Source organism: Rhea americana, unplaced genomic scaffold, assembly GCF_003343005.1.
Source record: "Rhea americana isolate MKP2758 unplaced genomic scaffold, rheAme1 scaffold_4, whole genome shotgun sequence".
Classification (NCBI taxonomy): domain Eukaryota; kingdom Metazoa; phylum Chordata; class Aves; order Rheiformes; family Rheidae; genus Rhea; species Rhea americana.
In genome coordinates this window covers 11,108,977-11,136,890 of record NW_028186534.1, presented here as the reverse complement: position 1 = coordinate 11,136,890, position 27,914 = coordinate 11,108,977, and the positions used below count along the sequence as shown (strand labels likewise).

At 41.0% G+C, this 27,914-nt stretch overlaps 1 protein-coding gene across 2 annotated transcripts; it reads left to right on the top strand.

Moving 5' to 3' along the window:
• Positions 1-27,914, top strand: CABLES2 (Cdk5 and Abl enzyme substrate 2). 2 transcript variants are annotated; one of them, XM_085314157.1, is made up of 9 exons: positions 1-365; positions 15,578-15,670; positions 16,952-17,029; positions 18,689-18,797; positions 19,393-19,558; positions 20,309-20,412; positions 20,808-20,914; positions 24,040-24,244; positions 24,695-27,914. In XM_085314157.1, the coding sequence occupies exons 2-9, from the start codon at positions 15,624-15,626 to the stop codon at positions 24,833-24,835; spliced, it is 957 nt and encodes a 318-aa protein (XP_085170283.1). In that variant the 5' UTR covers positions 1-365; positions 15,578-15,623; the 3' UTR covers positions 24,836-27,914. The 2 variants fall into 2 exon arrangements, with proteins under 2 accessions (XP_085170283.1, XP_085170282.1); XM_085314156.1 differs by lacking the exon at positions 1-365 and adding an exon at positions 12,915-15,400.

Here is a 27,914-nt window from a genome sequence, read left to right as displayed (position 1 = left end):
CCCCGCGGAGCCGCCGGCCGGGGAAGCACCTGCCCGCGGCCGCCCCGCGTGTTTTGTCGCCGCGGAAGCTCGGCGCCGTGAGCCGCCGCGGCTGCCTTYGCTTGCATCCCCGCCTCTGCCCTGCCCTTTCGCCGAGTGCGCTGATGCTGGAAGGGGGCTTCTTGCAGCGCTACTTTCCTCCTGCCTTCAGCTGCCCAAAGTTGTGCAGGTGTCTGGTGGAGGGGGGCGGAGGTTGCAGAATATTTCCACAGCTTAGTCTGCAGCTGGGATTCTGCGGTGTATGAATGCCTCATGCTTTGTGCTTTTTCAAAGCCTGATCTTTGAAATTTTCTGTTTGCGGATGAAGCTAAGAGAGGCGTTGTTAGGTAAGCTCTTACTCTGTGTAATCTGACTGCTACCGAGTGTAGTACTTTCCCCTAATTTCTACTGCTTGTTTACACAGTAGCTCTGAGAGGAATATTAATACATGCTCGCGTGCTTGAAAGTTTCTGAATCAACTTCAGAGAAGGATGTTCTGGCCTTCAGAGGGAAATTGTTGTTTTAAAGCCAGGAGACTTTTATCAGCCTGAAAGTGTGAGGTTTCTAATCTGCTGAAAGGCAAGATCTTGTTCAGATCTTTGGGATTTAAGTTCTAAAGCAACTCTTGTCAGGCATTTTCCTTGCAGAAATAGCTTTGCAAAGTAAGCTGGCCCTCTGAGCATATGTATAAGCAAAACACATCCAAGTCTCTGTGTTCTTTTTAGTGGCTTCCAGAGCTTTGTTTTTTAACAGAAATGGAAATGATGTCTTTGCTTTAAAGATGGGGAGCTTTGCTAAGACAGTTGATTAGCGTTCCCTTTCATTGCATGTCCATGTAATGGATGTGGCCTGTTGATCATCAATAAACTGTTCCAGTGAATTTTAGAGGAAAGCGGCTATTTGTGAGTAAGAATATTTTTATGAGTTGCCCCTGCCAAGCTGGTTTCTTCTTGATTGTCATGTGCCACCTATTGCTTTCCCTTTCATAATGGAAAGGATCTTCTTTCCCCACTTCTTGAAGAAATTGAAACTAGGCCTGCTACTTCAGTGCTCTGTATGCACTGATTACACTGTTAGATACAGTTTGTGCAGTAAAGCCTGAAGTAACAGTGTTGCTATGACACAGCTTCTTCATACTACTCGTGTGGTGGTCCTCAAAAGCCTTTTTGGTGTACATGGGGCTGTGCCGTTTGCACTATTGTTTTAATGTTGCATATCACGCTTTTCAGAGCAAGTTTTGCATCAGGAGCGATAGAAGTATGCATGTGGCACACAGAATGTTCTGTTCACAGGCATACTGAATTTTGTACATCTGGAGTTTGTGTAATTTATTCATCCTTCCTCTTTCCAGCCCAGGTCAATAGGACACAAACTGAAAGTTATTAAATATATATTTCTTGGATTTTTCATTTGTTTGATGTCCTTCCTGCCTCTTCCCTTGGCATCTAATTTTAGATATTGTTCACTATAATTTAATCAGTCCTTCTGAAAAGAAAGTTGAATCAGGACTAAATGGTAGAAAGAAGTGTGAGGAGGATATTCAGAGGAATAAAAGAGTTTCTGCCTGAGTAATGACAAAACTGATTTTCTTCAGCTTGGAAAACAGAGGGCTGAAAGGATACATGGCATTGCCGTAATCATTTTACTCACCTCTAACGAAGGTGATCTGCCGTGAAAGTTTTTTTTTTGTTTTGTTTTGTTTTTTTTTTTTTTTGTCTTGAAATGTTGCAGGGAGAACTCATGGCAATTGTCAGGCGGAAGAGCTGCTATTTCTTTTTTTTTTTAAATATATCCATGATTGAATCGTCAGATTCATTGCTGCAGGAGCCCAAAAAGTGTAAATGGCTTGATAAAGGGACTGGGCCAATTAATGGATGACAGTTCTCTCAAATATTAAATATGAACCTGTGTCTTACTGACACAGTAAGAGGACAGTCTGGTAAAAGGACAGTTTTACACTGCCTGTAGAAATGTATTAAAAAACTCTCCCAAAATATTTACTGCCAGTCTTGGGTGCCAGAGTGGAAGAGATGGACCAGCCTTTGGAATGACTATTTTAACTGATGGGAAGGCTTTCAGAACACTTTATTTTCTCCATTTGGTTCCATGATCCATCCCAAAGTGGACAGCAGCCCTCAGTCCCTGCAAAATGCCAGCATCTCCTTTCGTCACAGATATGCGGAGGGATTCTGTCAGATGTGTTTCCATCATGCAGGATAGTTACTGTTACAGTGTATTTCTTTCTGCATGGTGTAGTATTTGCAAAGTAAGATTCAGAAAGCACCTAAAAAGCTGCATATCTTTCTGCCATCCTTGTACCAACAAACAAACCCAAATGGCTTTCCTTTTATTGGGACTCTGGAATTTAGATACCTTCTTACTGTAAAGTATGTTGCCACTCACCACATGGGTTAACTGTTTACCTCGTGCAAATACAGGCTTATGAACTCTTCAGAGGAGGAGGTGGTGRTGTTTGCTACTCTGGACATCTAATCTTTGGTGCCCACTTAAGGCAGCTGTTCTCCTTAGAGTCCTTTTTTTTTTCAGTCACTATGAAGAGCCGCTTTGAATTGCCCTCAGAGGAGCCTCTCTTGAATGTGCCAGGGCTTGGACAGAAGGCGCTCCCAGATTTATTCCCTCTGCTATGGGTAACCAGTGCTGATCAAGTCCTGTGCTATAACTTGTAATTTCATAGCATCAACGTATGCCCAGATCAGTAGAGATCCCTTTACTTGTCYGGAACTGGCAGTTTCTTTGTACAGAGTTTTGTTAGAAAACTCCATCTTGTTCAACTTGATTGTGAAGTTGCAAGAAGCCGATGGGACTGGCTGGTGTAGCTCAGGGCAGGCTGCGGCTACACCTCGCTGGAGCCGGGATTTGTTTATTAGCAGCAGGCAAGATCTCTGGTATGGTCTGAGGCATAGGTAAACTGCTCAGGTGACACAGTGTTGAGATTCTCAGAGTTGTTGTGTAGCTGTCAGGTCCTTCAGGATGGAAACTTAAGTGGTGAACTGGGGGTGAGTTAATAGTGCTCCCTTGAAGGTACTTTTTAATCTAAATGCCTAGTTTTGATGCACTGCTGGCTGAGCATTATAAACTTAAAATGACTTTAACCTTCTATTTTTGTTTTTCTAAAGAATGCTCTGTTTACAGGATCTCAAATTACAAGTCTKTGCTATACCAGCTTTCTTATTCTGCTTGTCATCCCTCCTCCTTTTCCATCTTATTCCCTTCTTTTGTTCTTTCAGAGAACAAGCCTAACAAAACACAGTGGAGAGAGGCAGCAAATAATGAACAAATCAGCATTCATAGATTTTAATGAATTTCTACAGCTGGGTCTGCAGGCTTTCTTGGGAAACACAAATAACAGAGCCCTGAAAATAGCCAGGTTATGAAAGCATGAAGAATAGGAACAACAGCCCTGAATGTCAATGCTTGTTGTGCTCTTCAGAGGTTTCAGTATGGTGTAATGCAGAGCAGCTATTTTGCCTTGTATTCCCTGTGCGTTGGCTGGGCCGAAGAGCAAATACTGCGACTAAATTATTTGCCACTGAAGCTTTATTGCCCTTGATGTTYGGTGGTCAGGGGACTCAGCTGAATGCTGGGTTTTTGTTGGTGGTGGTGGTTTGTTTTTTTTTTTTTTCGATGAATCAGAAATGACTGAGCTGATCTAGATCATTTTAAGGATGAGGGTTTAAACAACAGTTGATGACAGCAGTACTTTGGACTAGTTCTGCTTTTTAAGTGTTAATTGGATTCAGTATTGCTGACACAGTTGTGATCAAATTTGTTCTATGTGTAAAATGGCAGAAATGCTTGGTCAGGCTTTTATGCTTGTGATGGTTGATGTATTTGTTCTGTCCTGCTGACAGTTTAGCTGCTGATATGCATATTTTGTTGAGGTGGATGACATCTAATGTTTAAAGGTCTTGGTTTTAATTTCTAAGCTGTATTTGGAATAACCTGAGCACATATGGTGCTTTTCAGGAAGCAACAATGTTTAGCAGAGTCTGGAGGCTTTGACTTCACAGACACAAACAGTAGATTGCAAGGTGCTACTCAGACCTGAAAATAAATACTTTATAAACCTGTGCTTTATTTAAAGCTCAGCCAAAGGCTGGAATCTCCTTCTCAGCAAGTACAGTTTGCTTCAACAGCTTTGTCTCRTATTTGCACCTACAGGTGAATTACATGGGTCCGATGTTAATGTTTATGGCTTATGATTAGTAACTTTAATATATGAAGCTCCCAGCCAGATATAATCAAAAAAAGAGAATAAGTAATTCATAGCCTAGCAGGAAACATGAAAATCAGAAAATATATGTCCTTGTATCCCATGCCCTCCTGTGAAGGGTTCTTGGTCAAGCAATCGTGGAGACTTCTAGCATTAAGGTTATTAGACCTCTTCATCTGGAAGGAGCAAGAGGCTTTTAAAGGAGCCTTGCTCCTGGTTCAGAGGGAACCTGCATACGGTGTGAACTGTACTTGCCGTTGATCTCACCTGCAGGCAGATTCTGTAGCTTTTCAAAGCGGTCTTGCGAACGCCTCTGACAGCTGTGCTTCGGGGGGACGAGCACGGGCTGCGGGAACGGGGAAGCACTAGAGGACTGTCGTTCTGACCTTTCCTTTCCCCTTGCTACTGGCCTGCAGGGCTTTTGTGAAGGAGGTGCTGATGGTAGTAGAAATGATGTTGTCTTGCTTTTTCAAATCAGTGTTGTCAGCTGAGAGGGAAAACGCTACCAAATGAAACATGAATAACTGAGTAGCTTAACTTCTAGGAGGAACTGGTGGGGCCCTGACCCAGACTTCCAGCAAACAAGTCCCAGTGTTTTGGGAACAGATTTTCCTTATTCTGATACTACTGTGCTATGGGTTTGAATGTACTTCCAAGGCTTTATGTAGTAGTGCATGGCTATTTTCTAGCATTTTATTTGCAATGTTACTTTATAAGACTTCCTCCAAGTCAGGCAAAGTAATAGAAGTTTTATTAGACTGTATTTTTCAAATGTAATTCTTGGCTGTGAAGTCTGTGGGATCTCAATGTGCTGGTTTAAAACAGAGCTGCTTTGGTTCATAGTCTAAAATACTTATCTTTTCCCTCGTCCTCCCCCCAAATCTCTGTTGGTGAGTAAGTGCCTCCCTTTGAGTCTTAGCACTCAAACTTCACAAAGCTCATGTTGAGCAACAGCTGTACGCTGAGAGCCATGAGTGTATGTGCTGAGTAAATGTTTAGATTGTCATTGCTCTTTACCATAACTCTGCTTAGCCCAAAAGTACTTCTTGATAATTGCAGATAACTGAATTGTTCAAACTTGCAACTGCTTTGCCGATTGACCTGGCAGCTAGTTCACCTTATCTGCCACTGAAGCTCCTTTGTCAGGGCTGCTGTTTGTTTTTGACACAGTAACTAAACCGGTTCAGAAGAATCATTAGCTGTGGTGCTCCATTTGCTGCACTCGTATTGACAGTGGAATGGAGTACAGAGGGAAATACCTTTGCTCTCAATTTTAAAGAATAGTTTTGAACTACAGACCAGCTCTTCTGCTGTGYATGTGGTTTTGGCGTGGGGAGGAGAAAAGTGAATCCCACAAAATTATTTATTAACTGTTTTTAAAAATTTTTCCTGTGGTATGTGTCTTTTGGTCATATTAAATCTCAAAGACTAACTTAAGCTATCCTGGGTTCCATTTTCCTACAACCATCAACAGTTAAAGCTGTGAGGCTGTCAGGCTAAGTGAGCTTGAAGATGTTTGTGATCCTTCTTTTGAAGACTATTCTGAGGTATGTTGGCTCTRTAGTTTGAGTTTAAAATGCATAATCTGTTGTGCACACATGCATAATGAAATTTAGATTCTTTAATGAGCAGGAGATACTGTTGATAAAGCAGATGACTGCAGATTGATGGTGCTCAGGCACAAAGTCTGTCATGCTAGCTCTTCATACGCAGAGCTTTTAAATTCCTAACCTTTGGTTTATAGTTACTGTGTATATGATTTACTGTAAATTGTTTTAGTCTAACTTCTAAAAAAAGACATTAAATGAGGAGCGTTTACTATCCTCTTAAGTGCAAGGGAGGCAAGAATATTTCAGGAGATATAACTGATTCATGAGAAATACTGAGTCTTTAAAAGCTTGAAGCTTGCTACTGGTTAACCCTGCTACCTGCTGTGATCGTGGTAGCCCTTCCCTTCCAAGTGCTGAAAACCTGTATCGTATGCTGCGAGCTTCTTCAGGGAGCACTTCTTGTGCCACTTCTTGCGTATCATGGAGGTACCAGAGCTCAGCATGGCTTGCAGGAGCTGGACAGCTGTTCRACTTGCTAGCTAGCCACACAGTCTCGGGGAACAGCACGGACAGAACTGCCAGTCAAAGCTTCTTGGTCTACAGTACAGACAGGCTTGCATTTGCTCTGTTGTGGTCACTGCAGTGTAAGCATATGTTTTGCCTTGCTGAGCTACAACCTCTTGATTGTGGGTTATAGGAGATGACAGAGGTTGTGGGAAGGACCAAGCATGCATAAAACCAACAGAAGACCTCCCTAAACTTTCTTGGAGATTTCCTCTTGTCACCTGTTTTGAATTCTTTCATCTTCCTCCAAGTAAAAGGTTTCCTTTTTTATTATTATTATTATTAAAAGTTTTGTTGTGCTAGATGCTTGTATTTTAGTAGGGCACATAACAAGATCTTGTATCCTGGCCAGCACATACAGCTCACTTTGTGGGAAGCAGCTGGGATTTTAGGAGCAGGGTTTAGATGTGTTTTAGAAGTGGGCTTTGGGCAAGGCAAATCTCACATCTGGCTTCATGGTTCTCTTGCAACATATGGTTTTCATAATACTTAACTGGAAGGCATTATTTAATCCTTGGATTGTCTAAACACTCTTAGCACCAAAACAATGTGATATATGAAATGCAATGAATGCAAAGCTTGTTTCTTAGTAGCATTAGGTTCTTAATCATATRTGGCTGTGAATCAGCAATAAAGGAGCAGACGCTGTGATGAGTATCTACAGTATTTTCTTTTCTCGTTAGTATTTAGAGACTTTCAGGCTTAGTGAGCGTTTCACTTGCCTCCAACTTAATTTGATCTATCCTTCATTTCTGTTTGTTTATGTTCCTTCTCACTTGTTGTGTATGCTGCATGATACATTTTTTTTTCTTGCAAGCGTCTTTACTTTCTTTTGAGGAATGTTCAGTTTTTTTCTAGGCTGTTTTGGACCAGCTCTGATGCAGGAAAGTCTCTTGCACCCCTTCGATTTTGTAAACAAACCTTGAATAAGAAGAGAGGTCAAGGAACTGGGCCTCCTCTCTAATCCTGTGGGGTCTGACAGAGACCTGCTCTGAAACAAAAAATGACTTTCCTTGTTAATTTAGATAATGGGTTTGGATTTCCCCTTGAAAATGAAGATTCTTGGAGAAAGAAACTAGGCCCCCTGTGTGACTCTTGCATTTATTCTCTGGCACGCCGGCATTTTAAACAAGTGTCAGAATGAACTGGTGGGGCAGTGGCTTGCAGTGCAAATTACACTGCAAGAGCTCTGTGTGCTGGCCCACGTGCTGCATGTTTGTGCATCCAGCAGCGTTGCCATAAAGCAGCAAACAGCTCACCTTGGAAGGAAGGGGTGCTTTAGAGCTGAGCRGTAGCCATACTGTCACCTATGCAGGGTGTCTTCTCCTCTACTGCAGCTCCACAGCAGATGTCAAGTTTAAAAATGTCTATCCATGAAAAGGTCTTACTCAGTCCTCAGCACTTGATGGCATAGGTTCTTCACTGAAGCGATTTGTTGCACTGAACACTTGATTATGACAGAAACTTTTGAATGGGATTCAGTATGAATATGGTTTCTGACTTTTTTGGGCCTTAATTGCCAAAAAATTGCAGCTTCTGGCGATCTGTACTTGATCTGCTTTTGAGGAGCAGGAAGCTCATTAATTTAAACATGGAGGGTGGTAAGGCATGGGACATTGGTATAAAAATACAGATTCTCCTTAAAAATAGGGATTCTCCTTAAATGAAAGCCTGAAGACAGTAAATGTCTCCCAGTCTGCCTAAATAACAGCAGCTAAGAAAAATTAAACTTTTTAAATCTCCAATGCTAGTATTCTTGCCCAGTCTGATTGAAGCACARTTCGTATCTGCATGCTTCCTTGGCTTACGTGCAAGGAAGGATAATTATACAGCTTAATTCTTTAAAGTTAGCCTTGATAAAACAAACTTGTCAAGTATATCTTCCWACTGTAAACAAATAGGGGTCTGATTTCATGTGCAGATTTCCTTTTGTGGTTGTTCCTAACCTGGTGCTTCCACAAACCAATACATGTTTTTTGCCCTTGCTATATTAATAATTCAGTCTCTTGACAACTGTGTTTATACTGAGGCATGTTTTTTTTTAAAAAAAAACTTATTAAGGGACATCCATATTAAAATAAACCTCTTGCAAGTAAGAAATGGGAAACCAAATTGTATTGGCCCCCAATTTTGCACCGTAATTAAAAATCCTTGACCTCATCCATTTTTTCCACCTATTAGCAGTCTGTATTGCTAAAGAGCAACAGAGACTATAAGCCTTGCTGCTAATTTTAGCCGAGTGCCTGGGGGTGTGCATGCATGCGTGTGCATGCATCGTGGCGTCCTTCTCTCCAGCGGAAGAGCGATGGATGTGACTCCATCTGAAATAAATCAGTAGTGCCTATGCATTTGACTGGAGGAGATCTCAAGTCATGTTACTGTCTAATTTTTGTAGCATCTTTGAACACTTGTCTCACTGGGCCTGATTTCCTGCTCTCTGCTCCTGCAGGGATTTGGGGACAGGAGTCCAGCGGYGAACATGCTATGCCAGCGGCAAACCTGAAAGCAGTCTTCTCCACAAAAGCAAACTCCTGTGATCTAAGTAAATTAYGTTCCACTGCTTTGTGGTGTTATGATACGAAAGGAGCCCAGATATTTTGGAGCAAAAATATAGGTTGGGTGCAAGCTATTGTCATCTTTCTGTGATCCTCTGGTTTGTCTTCTACTTTTCCTTTCTCTGTCTATAGAGCTCCCTGTAGAAGTTATGTGTAACTAGCAATAATCCTAGGATAGTTGTTGATTCAATTTATKTAGTGAATTGTTGTATCAGGTTTCRTGTAGCTGCTAGTGTGCATAAACCTCTGCTAATATCCRGTATTCTCCAGTAGCTTCCCCGTGACCATTTTCCAAAGCCTGCACTCAGCAGTAATCATATCCCTCATTGTTTATCCCTCATGGTAGAGAAAAGCTGAATGATTGATTTAAAGTTCAGAAATGGAAATCTGTTTTCAGCCAGCAAATTATGAACAGGACCTGATCTCTTGATGGTGTCATTCAGTGTAGCTAATGATGAGGTCATTAAACTTCCTCATAAATACAGTGCAGGAGGAAGCTTGGGTGATATGAGCAACTTGGTACCTAAGCAGGTGTTGCAGTCCTTTCTCTGATGGGCTGCAATGACCCCAGTAGCTTACCCAGCTTGAAGAGAAGCTGAGGCTGGTAATGAGTTCTCCAGGCTCATCGCGTGTCTCTTCCATACTTCTATGCCCTGAAGCATCACTGGCAACATTTTCATTACTTTTAATGGGATTCTGTAAAGGTTAACAGAAAGCTACTGCGTTTGAAGTGAAATAYGTCCAGAGCTGCAATAATGGTGTGAAACAAGAACACAGAGTTTCTCCTCTGCTGTTGTACACTGCCATGGAACTAATCATGATGAAAAGTTGTGACAGAAGACAAAGCCCAGATGCATATGGCTGAGTGATATACTTGTAGGTGAAAATAACTGAGCGCTGACTGCATTGACCCTTTGGCTGTCTGGTTGGCTCAGACTGCAAACCTGCTCGCATGAGAAAGGTGTGTGTGGGGGGGTAATTTGGATGGGAGTGAAATCCTATTAAGATTTTTAGAAACTTCTAACTTAATCCCTTCCTAAGAAGGGAAGAAACCTTTTGAAGTCAGTTCACTTGCTTTGACAGAAATACAGAAACCAGAGGGGCTAAACAAAGAAATTTCAAGAAGGTGAAATAGTAGCTACACTTACTGGCTTAAGTGAGATCATCAACCACTACAATTCTAAGACGAGACTACGCATTTTTACCTCCAGTGGAAATAATGGATGGATATTAAGGCTGGAAAGCCTCTGGAGGAAATAGATTGATATGAAAATACATTTTGAGAGGCTGGGGAAATATTAGTTAAAATGAGATTCATGAGGACTACTGCTTTCAACTGTTACACAGAAAAGACTTGGAAGTGGAGCCTGCATACAGCAGCAGGTTCTGTGGTTGTAGAACAGGTGGCCAGAAGGTGCAGAGGACTGACACTGTCACTCAGCGGGGGGTATGGCCCAAGAAGAGCCGGAGAAGAGGCTTGCTTGTGCCTTAAGTGATGTCTGATAGTACAGGAAGGATTAGTGTCTCTTGCATTTGCTTAGAGATGACCAGTCTTCAGCAAATAMTATGACCTGGCTAATTACAGCAAGTTCCTCCAGCTTTACCCTTGTCCTTTGGGGTACCTGTAGATCAGCCTGTTGTGAGGGAGGCAAAATACTCCTGGAAGGGCATTTGAAAGGTCACTGCTTGTTCTTTAATCTGCTGTGACTTAAACAGCTTTTTCCTTTCAGTTTGCAAGTCGGGACATTTGAGGATTACTGGTGCTATACATAGGTTGCTCTTAGCTGTATCCTGTTCGGTTGGGACACTTTAGAGCTATGTAAACCTCTGGGCCAGGAAGCCTGTGTGCTGCTTGGCCATGGTTGTTTGCCCTGTGCCATGTATTTCTCTGTCTGCACTTGGTAGGGTGCTGTCAGAACTGGAAGGAGACAGAGCTCTGAAGCTAGGAGTACTGGCAGTTGGGGCTCTTTGCYGGGAATTCTATCCAAAAGGATGAATATATGGGTTGGCTACTGCTCCRCTGAGGGAGAGGTGAAAATAGAATTTTGAATTTAAGGGGTTCTTTATGTTCATGTTTAGCTCATCCCATGTCAGGCAGCTCTGTTGGATTGTGTGTGTCCATGTGGTGATAAGAAGCAGAGGCTTAATCCAGAATTCCTCTGCTTGATAACCTCTTATCTCTGGGCACATGTTGCCTGGGATTGTCTTCTGGTGGGTCCCCTAGAGGTGCTGGTTGTATAAATGTGATGAATTATTATGTTATAAATGTGTGTGCTCTTTTTAATGTGGTGGTTCTGGGAATGTCCTGTTCTACTGGCTCCTAAAATAAGAGGGTAAGTCTCAAAAGTGATCTSTTGACCAAAAAAATCCAAACAGACAAGCAAAGACCCTCTGCAGCTTATCAGGAAATAGCTGTGCTCAAGTGGTTGCTTGCTTACAGCCATGAACTTCAGGTGGTATTGGCCAGTGGATGTGTCTGAGCTATCTTCAGGATACAATTGAAGTTATAACCTGAACTCATTGCAACTTTAATATTGGGTACTTTAACTGTCAATTGCCAAGTAGTGTGTCAGTAAAAGTGTTTGTAAGGTAACTTACAGGACGTGTATAGATTTTTTGGTATTATGTTTCGGTATTTAGGTGACATTTGGCAACAAATGCACTTTAGAAACTAATTATAATCCTTTGAATTCCAGTGGATCAGACCACKGGAATTCAATCAGACCACAGGCAAGGAATGTTATCCTAGATGAATCTGCTTAGCTCAGGGTATGTGACTCAACATTTTTCTTTTTTTTTTTTTTTCATCGGGCAGAAGCCAGCAGCTGCTAAAGTGATCCTGTGTTCCCTGTTGTTGAAGTGTGAATTGACTGTATGAAAAAAGCTCTAAATCTATAGCAAACTGTTTGCAAAATAAGCTCAGAGGCTTTGGAAAGCATTAGTTTGCAATATACTCCAAAAAGGCACCGCCTAATAAAGAAGTTCTGCTGACTAATGCAATTGAGACCAACAGCTTTTCACGGCGACAGAAAGGTGTCGCTGTAAAATGTTTACTYGAGCAAATATGCTATTTAGGTACCAGCTCTTAACTGGATTTGAGACCTCTGTGTGTACCTTATCTAGAGATTTGAGGAGCACGTCCTGCCCAACACCTTGAATTTCTCCAAGGTGACAACTTCATTTAAGGACAAAAAAATACTGGCTATAAACATAGCTAAAAACGACACTTCCTGTTGTCACCGTGGGGATGAGTCATTGTGGTTTGAAGCGAATGGGCAGGCTCTTCCTTTCCTTGCAGCAGCTTTTTACTTAGATAGGCACTTACAGAACAACAGGTTGTTCTTGTAGAAGGTGTTCAGAACAAATAGCGTTCCCGACCATCTCCACCAGGATGGCAGCTGTGGCTCTCTGAATCGGGCCAGCTGGTTACACTGGCACCCTCTTCCAGAACCGCATGCATCCCTCTTGTTGCTGGCTTTAGCTTTGTTTTTCCTTTGCTCACCCACACATGGTTTCTTTGAGTCTGCATCCAGCCAGGACTTCCCCACTGAGGGAGGAAGACTAGGGAAGGATCGATAACTGTGTTCAGGCGAGTAGCTGTGAGATTGGGCTCCGTATTTCATGAAATTGTTTCTTTCATTGCAGGTCAGACGCCAAATTAGAGTTGAAAACCACATGGATTTGAAATTGTTGAACTTTCTCATTCCATTCTTGCTAAAAAAGAACAAAAAAAATATTTGRAGACTGAAGTGTTGGTGAAGGGCGTTGAAGGCAATCTAGTAGGCGTGCCACGAATGTTCTTTATTGGCTCCTTCGATAGCTGCTGGTTTGTAGGAGGCAATCGCTAGCAATAATACAAGTGTTAGTTCACGGGAAGGGCTTACCTCTCCTGTGTTTACAGAAAGGCACRCTAATTTTTCAGCCTCCTACTTGTTTGAGTTGTAGGCGTTTCGGGGTTTTAGTTTTTTTGTTCCCCACCACCATTAAGAATGTCCGAGCAGTACTGTTGAGAAACTGAAAGCAACAGCAGATTTATTTCAAGGGAAAAATAAAGCTTTATATGGAGGTGTAAGTTGATACAAATTCTCTTTTAAAAGGACGCTAAGAAAATTATAAGCCAACTTTGGGAAGAAAARCATTCATTTGTTTAGTTTGGGATTTGTTCTCGGTATGTGCTTGAAGATACAGGGGAAATAGTAATCTACATTCTTTTGAATGTATGATGAGGAATTAATTTAGTTTTAGCAGTACTTTGAGATTGAAGTGCCTTTTTGGAAAACCTCTTGATAAATGTTGACCTGTACAACTCCAGGAATAACATTAGAAACCTCACTGCAGAAGTTTCCCAATGGATCAGCATTTTTAAATAATACTTAAATCAATGTATAAGGAAAAATACCAGAGCATCACCTTTTCTGAAGTGGTAGTTTTTCCTGCTTCTTAAGCTCGAAAGGAACTGGTATAGCTTTAAAYAAAGGAGCAAATACCCCTGTTGCAAATAATCTGCTTGTCATGGAAATTTGTATTTGCTTAGAAAGTTCTGTGTATTGGTGACTCTGCATGGTAGTTATGATGTGCAAAGTGTAACTGCCACGTCTCACTGGCACAGCTTCTGGCAGGCATCTCTGGCAGTAACTGCTGAGTAATTCAGAAGAGGAAATAACTTGCAAGAAGGAGGAAAAGAGGAGCAAGCACCTGCTYTGTCGCTCGAGCAAGTGTGTACGTGCATTCCTCAGCACCAGGCTTAAGACAAAACAGCCAGTTTTTGTTCATGCCCAGTACTCTAGTGTATGTCCTTCTGCAGCAACAAAATAGTGTGCTTGTATTTCTTATCCAGCTCAAGCTGATGAGGCTGAACACACAGTAACTAGGATTAGCAGATTGTTAAGCTATTTCGAAATCTTGACATGCTGGACTTCACCACCAGACTTAATCCCAAATAGCTTTTTTTTATATTTAACTTGATTCAACTGAAGCTATAAATGCCTTTCCTGAGTAAGACTCTTCCATAACTGTTAATTAGTAATAAATCTCATTTATCCTGAGCTCTTATTTCCCTACACCCACACAAGGTAGTGTGCTTATAGTCTAGCGTTGGATGTTAACTTCTACACCGGAGAACCTGGCCTCGTGTACAAGTGCTCCCAAAGCCGCTCTGTGAGACCCCGGAGCATCCCCAAGGGCAGTGTGCAGCCACGTAGCCTGGGCAAGTGAGTGCTGCGAGGGTCTATGACTGCTGCCTCTTGCATCACAGATTTGTAACTTACAATGAATAGCAGCAATTTCTCAAAGTATTTATTGTTTTTCTAGGGATGCAATATGTGGAGCTTAAAGATTTTTTTTGYCCCCAGAAGTGGCTCTTCTTAAGCCTTTAAACCAGAGAGGCCTGCAACTTTGTCTAGTAAGCTTCTCTTAAATCGACTTCCACAGCAGCATAGTCAATCTGTTGAGTTACTATGTAAACTTTTAAGAAAAATTTGGACTTCAGTGCATGTGACYTGTGCTAAAAATATAGCATAATATATGCTTAAACAATGCAGAAAATATAGAATATAAGCTCAGTATTTTGTTGGTGGCAGTTGAGTCTGAATGCGTTGTTCCTATGCGGACTGCAGCCGTAGGATTTCGCAATTAATTTGTAAATATCAACCAACAAAGAATGAACTGACTTTGGCGATGTTAATATATTTTACTTCAGCAAGGCCCATTTTTCTGCCTAAATGTAATGCCCCATTACTGTTACAGTAACTCACATAATTCCTTCTGYTCTTCTCTTTGCATCTTCCATTCTGGGATTTCAGATGGACAGTGAATACTCCTTGCTTCCTCTAATAGCCCCCTCTATTGTTTTACTGAGAGATCTGTCAATTTTACTGAGTTAATATCATAGACTTTTAGACTATTGACTCCCAGCGCTGGAAAATAGTGTCCTGCATGAAGGAAAAATACAAATATAGATGTTTCATTATCATACAGCTATATCTGTATATATCATTAGACTGATTTAAAAATTATTTATGCCCTTGCCTTAGTGTGGGGGGCTTTTTCTAATATTTCTTGTAAGATTTTGAACAAGTATTTGGAAGCTTTTTAGGTGTATAACTTGTAGGCAAGTGTTCCTATGTGGTRAAGATAGTGAATGCTCTTGTAATTAAATTGGTATAAATACATCATTCAAAGGAAGTAAATGGCTATAAAGGTCCTGGAATTGGGGGGGTGGGGAAAGTTCTTGGCCTTTTAGAGATCTGAAACTCTTTAGTTAAGCGCTGTTCCAGGAAAAAAAAAAAAGAAAAGAAAAGAAAAATACTGCGTTTTGTCAGTATGAACTCATAGATCTGTTGCAGTTCCTAAGTTCAGAGGCCATGAACTAATATTGTTCACTCTTCGTGGTGTTGTACATTTTACAGAAGGCGTTTTATCTCCCAGCGCTGCTCTCTAGACTTTTTAGAAGACATAGTGGAATATGCCAGTGTACGAAGGTACTTTTTTCAAAAGCAGCATTAATCTCAACTCGTTGCATGCAGTCCTCTCTTCCCTCCACCCTCYTCCACGCCAATATCTGAGGTCCTGCATGCTCTTGCTGCCATCTGATCATAAAATTGGCAWGACTTTTTTTGGAGCACTTAAGTGTGGGCATTTTTTTTTAATAATTGCAGAACCAAGCACATTTCTGGGTCTCCAAGACACAAAAGTTTGAAGAAGATGCACTTCATCAAGAACATGAGGCAGTATGACACGAAGAACAGCAGGTAACTTCTGGAGACCAGCTGTGCCCCTTTTACTCATGTGAAATAGGATACTCTTAAAAATAGACTTCAGGAGCATAGTGTGGTTAGCCTTTTCATATCGGTGGTAATAGTATGTGATATCCATGTGGTCTTGTTAGTTTTATATATRTGTGTGTCATAGGCATTACATGTCCATATTTGTTATAGCTTCAGTAATAGTCTGGTGGTCTATTTTGCTATTCTACCTTGAAGAAGGAGGAAGGAGGTTCAAGGCAGACATGACTATCCCAGCCACTTCCTCATTTCTGGCATAGAGAAAGATCAGAGCTGAGGAAGGTGTGTGGAGAATGGCTTGGTTTATCTTAATTCTTTCACTTTTAATTATTGGGTAGCAGAAAAAGAAGGGGCTGTGTCCCTATTAGTATTTATAGGACTGTGAGATTTTTGAGTGMTGCCATCGTCCAAGTAAGTATAAAWTAAAAACCTTGTGAGATCATCTCTCTCAACACTGTCAGCTCCAGTATAGTAAAGAAGGAGATGAAATGAGTGAACTTTTGAGAACTGTTTCATTGCAAAAGAATACCTGGAGAATGAGAATTTCTGTCTGGAATGTAGAAAACTGGTGTTATTCACAAATAGCACAGRCTATTTAAGAGGGCATGTGTTGCAAGGGAATCAGATGCATGACAGATAGTCTTTCTTTAGGGCTTGCTTAAGTAAACTGCTGGTCACACATTTGAAACTGATAAGATGAAGCCACTGCTGCAAAATCCCCATGGAAATGGGACAGCAACTAGGGAAATGTAACTTATTTTGTAAGAGCAGGTAAACTGTTTTTAATAGCTAGAACCAAATATGAGTGAGAGGAAAGCGCAGTCAGCAGTTCCGGGGGGAGGGRGGTACATTGTCTCCTGATCTCCAAGGATGGCAGACCTGGGCACTGGGTAACAGGCCAGCAAGACAGAAAATAATTTGGAGATTCTTGTATAGCAAGAGTCTACAGTAGTTGACTCTCACTCCTAAATCAGCACTGGAACATCCTATGAGAAGTCCCCATGGTAAGGCCAGTTACTGAACACTGGGATTTGATATAGAGCGTGGCTCTAAGGATCTACAGGGTCAGAATGAATCTTCTGGTTTTGTGTCACTTCCTCAAAGCATAAAATTGGCAGTGTTACCTATGTAATCTACAGGGCAGATTAAGACAGATCTGGTGTTTATGTTCCATAAAAAGCTCCTTTGTTGCTGCCTGTAACTTCTGAATCTTAATTCTTACCCTGATATTTTTCTGTCTGCCTACAGGATAGTATTAATCTGTGCTAAACGAACACTGTGTGTGGCTTTTTCTATCCTACCTTACGGGGAAAGTTTAAGGATCAGGTGAGTCATTTTTAACTGCTTTGTGAAATTTGATGAATATTGTTTGCAAAAGAGCTTCTTAAATGARTACGGTTGTTGTTGTAGCTATCTTGTTCTGAAGCAAGTGAGCATATAGCTGACTTAAATATATGGACTGCTGTCAGAGCAGTAAAATCCGACATTTCCCCATAGTCAGTGTTCATTCTAACTTTGAGAGAATACTGGAAAAGGGTAGGCTTCTCTTCAGATGTTATTCACACGCTCAAGTCTCTCCTACCCTGTGGAATTCTTATTACCAGCTGGGAATATGTAACACGATTTGCTGCAGTATCAGAATATTCACATACTCCTGAAGTGGTCAAAAAGTAATTCTCTGTAGTGCAACAAGTAATTGTGTTCACACAATAGCATAGCAGAATGAGGAAAAGCTGTATCTTAAACGTGTTTCTGTTGACATGATGGCCTACGTATCCAGATCCTGCCACTTCAGAACTGTATCTCTGCCACCTTAATCACTAACTATACTGATGCTGACAGAGCTTGCAGGATAACCTGGACTCAAATACTGTTCTGATAAATCAGAACATCAAGGAAGGATGCTACCTTCCTTACTGAAAACTTTTCAAGGGTTTATAGTGAAGCTATATCTAAATAAGCTTAAGATGCTCTTTTAGCTTTCAGCTCTTCTAAGCCATGAGTGTCATTGTGTTTGCATTTTAAGAGAAACTGAAACAATGTAGCCTGATTAATACTGCACTTAATTTATTTGAACTCCATTTTTGTKCAGAACTGTAAATAAAATTACTCATGAGAAATAACATGCTAGCTGGATTTTCCGGTAGCTTTTCTTAGTCCCTTTTGGACACTCATGATGATTCTCTGAAGGTCTGTGATATACAAGTATGCTATAAAAATATTCATTTTACTTTAATCCACTTCTTTTAAAACAATTGTATTGTCATCTCTGTCCTGTACGTAACATATGGAAGAAGGAAACGGATATTTAGTGGTGGGAATTGCATTGTATTCAAACATGCTTGCTATAAAAATAGTCAGTGGGGAAATATTCTTTCAYTTCATGGGAAAGCAGCAAGGTCACTGGAGTTACTTCAGAGTAGTTTTGAGCACTGTGTCATTCTGCTTGTGCGTAAGCTGGCCATGCAGTTCTTCAACTGAAAGCTGCTTTTTTGCATTGGAATTTAGGTGACAATGCTGCATGCTGTCATCACTGAAGCAGAGTTCTGCTAGCAATCCTAATTCTTAGTGTGAGCTTGTGTGCACAGTGGTTGGAAAATTGCAATTGAAAGGCAAGTTTCTAATCCTGGAAAACTAGCAATATAAGTCATGCTTAATGTTAAGTGTTTGAGCGTTAGAGCGTAAAAAATGGAATAATTCTGTGCAGAAAGACTGTATATAAAAACCTGAGTTTACTGTTAGTARCTATATTGGTACAGATATGAGTTAAAATGAGATGAAATCTGATTATTCAGTCAATGGAGAATCTCTACATTTTGAATAGATTATTCAAAAATTAATGCTTGCTTGGAAATGGGATCAAGGAGATGCCCTGTTCCCAGATAGTGGAACTGACCTTGTGGTGTTGGCTGTAGACAATGTTTATCATAGAGGAAGTTGAGCTTGTGCAGCGTTTTCCACTAGTGCGCTCTTATCTGCCTTTAGTGATCTGAAAATGGAAGGACAGAAACAGCGACATCCTTCTGGGGGAGTTTCAGTCTCCACTGAGATGGTGCTTGGACTGGAAGGAGTAGAGCTGGGAGCTGATGGCAAGGTAAGGAAATGCTTTGTCTCTCTTAATCTGTCATGCTGATGACTAAACTACTGATGGGAGCCAGGGATGTTGGGCAGGTAAGTTAGCCTCTTGGCATCCATAAAATGAAAGCTTTAACTTTCAGAGCTGTTTTTTATTTAGATCCTTAAAGTTTTAAATGTTGGAAATGAGTTGTGATGATGCTTCTCTTCAAGAAGCTGTCAAGAGTCCCCTATCRCTTCTGCCTCTGTTTCTGGAGAATTTATTTGATTCTTGGATCTCGGGCAACTTGTAAATGATGATTTGATAGAAATTTGGAAAAAAAAATGTATTTATTTATTGCCAGAATGTTGCTGATGTGGTTCTCCCCTTTTCCTTCTCCCATCTCCTGAATCCTCTACAGTTCTCCCATACTGAAATGATGCAAGAAAGGCTTTATTGTATCCAAATTCTTCCCCCTTTCTTCATGCTCACAGTTCAAGGYTTGCGATAAACAAAGGAGTCTCCAACTTCAAAAAAACTCCAGATTTGCTTCTGTTTAGGAAAGTCCTAGATGTCTGGTAATAAGCATTTCAATAAAATTCCTTTTATAACTACTAGTTTTCTTTTATTTAAGGTTGTGTCCTATGCAAAATTCTTGTATCCAACCAATGCCCTAGTTGTCCGCAAAACTGACAGCCATAGTGTTATTCCTCCATGTCGGGCTAGTGCTTCACGGAATCTTCCTGGATCAAGGTATAAACCTGTGACAGCAAAAACAATACCAGCAGGAACTGAGATAGGTAAGGTCAATTGYCAGCTTTGTTACCACTTGCATACAGAGCATGAAATTAATATGTTTGACAGAAACAGTGCAATTGGTGAAATGCATTTTTAGGAAGGATTTGTTGCAGTTGGAGAGGGACTGTTTCTAGTGCATCCTAGCAAAGAAAGCTTGTTAATAAAGTGAAAAGGATGAGTCTTAGGAGACTTGCAAGCATTTGTTACATTCCTCTGTATATCTGGCCTAGTTATATTTACACAATTCAAGTACAACCTTTTCCCTGTAAACCTGAGGTTTTATATTTTTCAACAAGAAGCATCTGACTGACAGGTGGTCCTCCTTGCCTTCCAGCACCTTAACAGCGCATTAACCAAAGAGTTTATGACAGCAATCTGCTATCTTTTGTAAAAATGTACATCTAACAAATATGTTTGAAAGATTTGAGTATATGCAAATGAATTCAGTGTTGTGCTGCTGTTTTCTATGCATATTTGCCAAATATGAACTATTAGATTGCACTAAGTCTAAAATGGTATTTCAGGCATCTGTTAGAGAGAGCTTTATTTGTTTATTTGTTTTTGTTAATAATCCGAATACCTGACTGTCGCATTTATTGAATGAGGACAGGTGGCAGTTGCTGCAGTGTCTGCAGACCCCAGAGTGCAGGCAAACTCTTAACATTTGCTGTTTGAAAACTCTTAAAAAGAGGAAGCAATATTTGAAGCTGTGTCTCTTGTGATCCAGTGTTGTGCTTTCTTCGTTCCTTCAGGAAATGAAACAGGGGAAGCAGCAGAGTATGATCCAGATCTTCTGGATGATCCTCAGTGGCCCTGTGGGAAACACAAGCGTGTTCTCATCTTTGCCTCATACATGGTAAGTGACTGGCATACCTGAACAGTGCCTGAAGACCTTCTTATAAAGAGCTACCCCGAGGGAGAGAAGAAAAGCAAGTTGTGGCTTTTTTGAGAACTAATTAGGAAAAATATTGGCAGTTGGTTTTGCACACTGAGCCTTGTCAAGAAGAAATCTGTCCCTTATGTCCATGTTCCCGTCTTTTATTTATAACCATTTGCTTACTAGCTTATTAAGACTTCTAAGATTGTGGCAGAGACTCAGCCTTGACTATTAGTTAGCAGGACTTTACAGAATTTTGAAATCTTGAATAAAGAACTTGATTTTGCCTTTGCCTTAAAGTGTCCTTGAAAGGCTTGCTTGGCTGTCAGTACTGGTAACAGGAGCAATGACAAATTTTGCCTCCTGCATTTCAGACAACAGTCATAGAATATGTGAAACCCTCAGACCTTAAAAAGGATATGAATGAAACCTTCAGAGAGAAGTTTCCTCACATCAAGTTGACACTGAGCAAAATTAGGAGGTAAGAAACAAGAAGTGAGTAATGAGGAAATCAAACACTGTACAAACCTGCTTTTATCTTCCACTTGCATTAAGCAACTACTAAATCTATTAATAGTATATATGATTACACACTAATCTCTGTTGCTAGTTGAGCAAACTATAGGATGACAACCTGGTACTGGAATTATTTGGATTCTGTGAAAGGGTAACGGTCTCTTCATAGTTCAGCCTAAAAGGGTTTCATTTCAACAACTTGTTTCATCAGCTAATACTAAAAACTAATTAACAGTGGATCAGCATTAGGTCTTGAAACAAATACTTGTAACCTGATTGTTTGGCTACAGTGCAGTACCACTCTTAACAGGATTGTTTCTGAACCATACAACTGTTTTTCCTTTTCAATTACAAGACTAGCTGATGACCATGGACTCTGACAGAATTCTAGTATAAAGAATAATTTTAGCTCTGAGGAGTCGAAGTAAAGAAAGGCGTTTCACATAGGTAGGACTTGTCTTCTAGAAATGCTTCTCGCTATTCATTAGAGATGCACTGTTGCATCTAAAGAGAGCTGTAATCTTGATGGTAGTACACTAGCCTTAATGCAGTTAGGGCCTCTTGATATAGCCAGCTAAAAGCATGATTCTACTGAGTCATTAGAGCTGTGTGTAACTCACCTCTGAGGGGAAGGTTTCATAGAATCAGTAAGGTTGGAAGGGACCTCTGGAGATCATCTAGTCCAACCTCCCTGCTCAGCAGGGTCACCTAGAGCATCTTAGACAGGGTTGCATCCAGGCAGGCCTTGAATATCTCCAGAGAAGGAGACTCCACAACCTCTCTGGGCAACCTGTTCCAGTGCTCCGTCACTCTCACAGGGAAGAAATTCCCCCTCGCGTTCAGGCGGAACTTCCTGTGCTTCAATTTCTGCCCATTGCCTCTTGTCCTGTCGCACAGGACAACTGAAAAGAGTTTGTCCCTGTCCCCTTGACACCCTCCCTTCAGGTACTTGTACACATTGATAAGATCGCTGCTCAGTCTTCTCTTCCCCAGGCTAAAGAGGCCTGGCTCTCACAGCCGTTCCTCATAGGGTGGATGCTCCAGCCCTCCGATCATCTTTGTAGCCCTACACTGGGCTCTCTCCAGTAGCTCCGTGCCTCTCTTGTACTGGGGAGCCCAGAACTGGATGCAGTACTCAAGATGAGGCCTCACCAGGGCTGAGTAGAGGGGCAGGATCACCTCCCTCAACCCGCTGGCAACACGCTTCCTGATGCACCCAAGGATACCATTGGCCTTCCTGGCCACAAGGGCACATTGCTGGCTCCTGGTCAGCTTGTCATCCAGCAGCACTCCCAGGTCCTTCTCTGCAGAGCTGCTCTCCAGCAGGTCAGCCCCCAGCTTGTACTGGTGCCTAGGGTTATTTCTCCCTAGGTGCAGGACTCTGCACTTGCCCTTGTTGAACCTCAGGAGGTTCCTCTCCACGCAGCTCTCCAGCCTGTCCAGGTCTCTCTGTATGGCAGCACAGCCCTGAGGTGTATCAGCCACTTCTCCCAGCCTGGTATCATCAGCAAACTTGCTGAGGRGGCACTCATCCAGGTCACCGATGAATAAGTTGAACAGGATGGGACCCAATACTGAGCCCTGGGGGACTCCACTAGCCACAGGCCTCCAACTAGACTCTGATGAYGACCCTGTGAGCTCTGCCTTTCAGCCAGTTCTCAATCCACCTCACTGTCCACTCGTCTAACACACACTTCCTGAGCTTATCTAGGAGGATGTTATGGGAGACAGTGTCAAAAGCCTTGCTGAAGTCAAGGTACGCAATGTCCACTGCTCTCCCCTCATCTACCCAGCCAGTCATACCATCATAGAAGGCTATCAAATTGGTTAAGCAGGATTTCCCCTTGGTGAATCCACGCTGGCTACTCCTGATCACCTTCTTTTMCTCCATATGCCTGGAGATGACATCCAGAATGAGCTGTTCCATCACCTTTCCAGGGATGGAGGTGAGGCTGACTGGCCTATAGTTGCCTGGGTCCTCCTTCTTGARGACTGGAGTGACATTGGCTTTCTTCCAGTCTTCAGGCACCTCTCCAGTTCTCCAGGATCTTTCAAAGATGATGGAGAGTGGCCTGGCAGCAACATTCACCAGCTCCCTCAGTACCCGTGGCTGCATCCCATGGATATGTGGATGTCTAGCYGCCCAGAAGGTCTCTGATYCTATCCTCCTCAACCAAAGGAAAGTCTTCCCTTCTCCAGGCTTTCTCCCTCATGTCCAGGCTACAGGATTTGGGAGGGCTGCCCTTAGCGGTGAAGACTGAAGCAAAGAAGGCATTCAGTAATTCTGCCTCTTGTATCCCTTGTCACCAGGGCSCCCACCCCATTCAGTAGCAGGCCCACATTCTCCCTAGTCTTCCTCTTGCTGCTGATGTATTTGAAGAAGCCCTTCCTCTTGTACTTAACATCCCTGGCAAGACTCAATTCCAACTGGGGTTTGCTCAGTYGGAGTTAACATTTTCTGCCAGACTATCCTGCACATCTCTTTGTAGCTGTTTTGTGAAGTGTAGGCTCACAGAGAGACCTCTGCAGGTGTAGCGGGAATGGCAGTGATAGAGATAGCATCTGTCCCCTGCCAGCTTGCCTTTATGCTGAAATGAAGGACTAGCCATTGCGGGAAGCGTGTAAGCTAGTCTGTCTGCCCACTCAGTCCTGGTTCTTTTGGGGCGTTTGTAGTAAATGGGTGGATCACAGTAGTAAATGCTGTGGATCACACCAAGTACTGTGATCCATACAGCTTTCAAGTGGTGTTGCATGGGCCAAGGTGATTCAGTCTTACGATATGAATTGCAAACAAGTTTGGGAGCTCATAGGGAATTGTACAGCAATAGCCTGTGTGTCAGTGAAGCAGCTAAGCCACCAATGTCTGTGGGCAGAGAGGAGTGTTCTTCCACAGTAGATGATGTCAGCCAGGTTGAATCAAATTGTGCATCAGATCCAGCTTGCTGCCACCTGAGCTACTGCAGTCTAAGATGATACTCATCACAGTTTTCCAAACAGAAATCTTCCTGTATGCTCCCTGAGTTCCCATGTACAGTGTTTCTAGTGCATTTCATAAAAACCGTTGTATTTGACAGTTTTTTCTATCTCCAGCTTAAAAAGAGAGATGCGGAGTCTGAGTGAAGAGTGCAATTTGGAGCCAGTTACTGTGTCCATGGCTTATGTTTACTTTGAGAAGCTTGTTCTCCAAGGCAAACTCAACAAACAGAACCGCAAACTGTGTGCTGGTGCTTGTGTTCTGCTTGCAGCCAAGATCAGCAGTGACCTCAGGAAACATGAAGTCAAACACCTTATAGATGTAAGTACTATCAGATTTGTTTTAGCTGTTGCCAAAGTCTTACCTTTATTTCATAGAACAAAACAAAGATTAAAGCCAAGATTTTCAGTGTAGCATGCTTCATTTAAGATCAGTGCTCTCAAAGTCTCATTGGAACCCTTATTTGATGCTTTATTATTATTATTGAAAGGTACCTGGCTGATACAGCCCCATGTCATGATCCTGCAGTGAGCTTATTTTTTATTTATATATGTTAGTGTGAGAAACAGTAACTGCTGTGTGAGTGTCACAGCTGAGTTAATAAGCTGGTTGACTTGTTTGGTTCCAAGCAACATTTTTGATTCCATAGGTGCAGTCCTGGCCACATAGCACTTACTCCTATTTTATGCTGACTTAATCCGACAGTGTATTGGTATCTTGTGGATAACTGATTCTGTTTCTCCCTCTCTCTTCTTTTTTGTACTATCATAGAAACTAGAAGAGAGATTCAGATTCAACAGAAGAGATCTCATTGGTTTTGAATTCACCGTGCTCGTAGCTTTGGAACTGGCTCTCTATCTTCCTGAAAACCAAGTTTTACCTCATTATAGACGGCTCACACAACAATCTTAACCAAAGCTACATTCCAGTTGATAGCCAGTGGCTCTGGGATTAGCATCACTGAACACTGCTGCTGAACTTTCCCCTGGCCTTTCTATACCACAGTGTGCATCCTGTCATGGCTACAACTAGTTTTGAAGTCTGCAGCATTTTTTAAACTGTCGAAGTGTGCATTATGGATATGTATGCTGACTCTAAGAGATGGTACAGAAAGAGTTGTTGAACTTTATTTTATTTCGGACATTTAAAGCACAAATATTCATCAGTTGGCTGGCATGGCTGCTGCTTATTCCTTATTTATCTTTTCAGTTTTACTAAAACTGTTCTTCCCTATGGAGAATTATATGATGTTGTGKGTTTTTTGTTTTGTTTTGTTTGGGGTTTTTTGTTTGTTTCTTTAAGGCCTTTATTTGTTTCCTTGAAACTAAAGGAAGCCTCACTTCCATTCCAGTCCTTCATAAAGTTCRGATCTTTCTAAGGATCTTATCACGCTTTGACATTAATGAAATACATACTTTATTTTTTTAAAGATGTGCCTAAAACTGGCTGGTCTGGAACCAGTAATTTTTAAGTTAGTTRTGTTGTTTAGTGGGGATTCCTGAATTTGTATAGCCATTTATTCTTTACCTGCATTGGCCTTGCATATAGAGAAGACAATTCCAGTATATCTGCACTAATGATACATAGGGCATCTATACTATATTATAGATCTATAAGTAGCAAGACTGAATTTACTCTATTTCAAATTAGTTAACTATTAATACCTTAAGAATATACATTTTATCATTTTATTTTTTAAAAAAGTTTGAAAATCTACCATGAAATATCACGTGTTGAACTAGGTAGGTATGGTAAAGTCATTGCCATTCTAACTCACTCTTCAATGAAAGATGAGCACTTGACTAAGAGCAACTTGCTGTCAAATATATCACTTAYGATTTTGATTTGCTTCAATGTTCTGTAGTCTATAGTAAGCACCTTTTTAATATTATTCATATATGACCTTGTGTGCTGTAAACACAAATATTTAAATCAGTAGAGTTACYGCTGCCAAACGAAGCCTATGAAACAAAGCATGTTCTGTTAAATTCTGTTTTTTTTTTTTTAACTTTATTTTTGCTCCATTCTTCCCAGCATTGTATTACTGTGATGGTCTTCATGAAACTGGCATTTGTTGCACATCTGAGCAACCACTTAACAGCTGATGTCCAGCGGTGCTCTAATGCTTATACAGARGTTAAATAACTTTGACCATTGACTATTCCTTCATGTATTTTTAAAATATCCAGACTGGGGATTCATTCAGATRTAAGTGGAACGTCTTGTGATATTGGCTCTTGGATTTATTTTCCTAAGCAATATTATGATACAAGTAACTGTCCATTTGCAAGGAACAAAACTGATGCTTGGCTATTATGGTAAGAAAWCTGTAATTTAAGTTTGACTCCTGAATGAAATACTAGACCTCGTACTGAGGTAAGGATACCTGCTCTCAAATATGTAAAGTAATGTAAAATCCTGTCCCTTGTATTCAGTGTATGTTGTAGATAAAAACTAAGCTGAAACTGATCTTCAGCTGTGTTTTGCCTGAAGCTAATTTAGCTTCATTAGAATTGCAGCAAACTTTATTGGAGCCTCTTCCTCTGTAAGAAGGGCTCAAAACGTATTTTTCATATAACTACAGAGAGTGTCAAACCTTTTGTAACTCTGTTCAGCTCTGTGTATGTAACTTAAGGTATTCGTGTAAAGTTTAATATACTTGTAACTTCTCTTTAACACAAAAGGACTTTCCAGTCTTCTAAAAYCAGATGATAGCTAGCCAGGTAGACAGTAAGCTTGCTAGTTATCTTCCAAAAGGTTTACGAGATGGTTACTAGTTAAGCTTTCTACTGAATGTAACTGTCAYTGCATGCAAGAGATACTCAGTATTAAACATCTAGCATACAGGTAAGTCTTGAAATTAGCAAACACTGGTGAACTCAACTATAGTGGTCCACAACTTACTAAACTAATTGTGGAGGGGAGAGAGGGAAAAATTGAGCATAGAAATTTCTCGCATAGTATCTCCAGAAATAGTAGAATATTTCAGTTAGTATGAGTGTAGTCAGAGAACGTAATTCTCCAGGAACTTTTATTCCTGTTTAGTATATAAAGATTTTTCTCTAACAGTTAACTTTCTCACAGACTAGGAAAAAAAAAAAACGATTTCTTTTTGAACTCTTAGAGGTCTCTATTCAGTGGAWGTTTGCCTGGTTACAGTGGGTATTTGGGCTGGAGTTAACAGTTGCAGAATGGAAGCTATGGTTTCACATCAAAAAAATGGCAAGTTTTTCTTCTGAAAAGGAAAAAAAAAACAGGGTAAATAATATTACATTACAAAATGCTGAATACTGTTTTAAAGAGAACTAAACATTTGGTCGGCACATGCGGAGTTCTTGAGCTCAAAAGCTGTACAGAGTGCAGGCCAAAAATGACAACACAAAGTGTTCACTGTGCTTACATTTCTGGATTAAATAGAAGACAATTCTCGAGTAACACTGTAGAACATCAGTTTTGGACTGATGCCAGCCAGACACTTAGTCTGCAACCTTTAAATTGGTACCTCTTTTGTCATCTGTGCAGAAAAATCATTCTGCAGAGATGCAGTAACTTAGGTGTGTGTATGTTCTTCCATTTCTTGAGTGTAGCTCACAGCCCTGTTCATTTAAGCCTGTGTGGTCATATGTATCTCTTTACCTAAAAGCTGCCACCATGTGGCAAAGTAGTATTACTACATTATTGATTAATAACCTAAAAAGGGGACCCAAAATAAGGTAGCTGCCAGCTTTACGTTTTCACAGTCGAACTCCTCTTGCTTTGAAGAGAAATGTTGGTTTACATTGAGGGGTGGTTTAACTCTGTGTACCGTGTAAATATGATGCTGCTTTGACTCAGCACGGAGAACTCTCTTGATAAGAGGCTGTACATTTTTCTGTAAACAATACTGTTGTGTCGTAGTCCATTAATTTAAAAGTGTAGCCTGTTACGTATTTTTCACATGAATTAACTTGTGAGATTTAAGATGCTGTGAAATAAAAACTGTTTTGATACA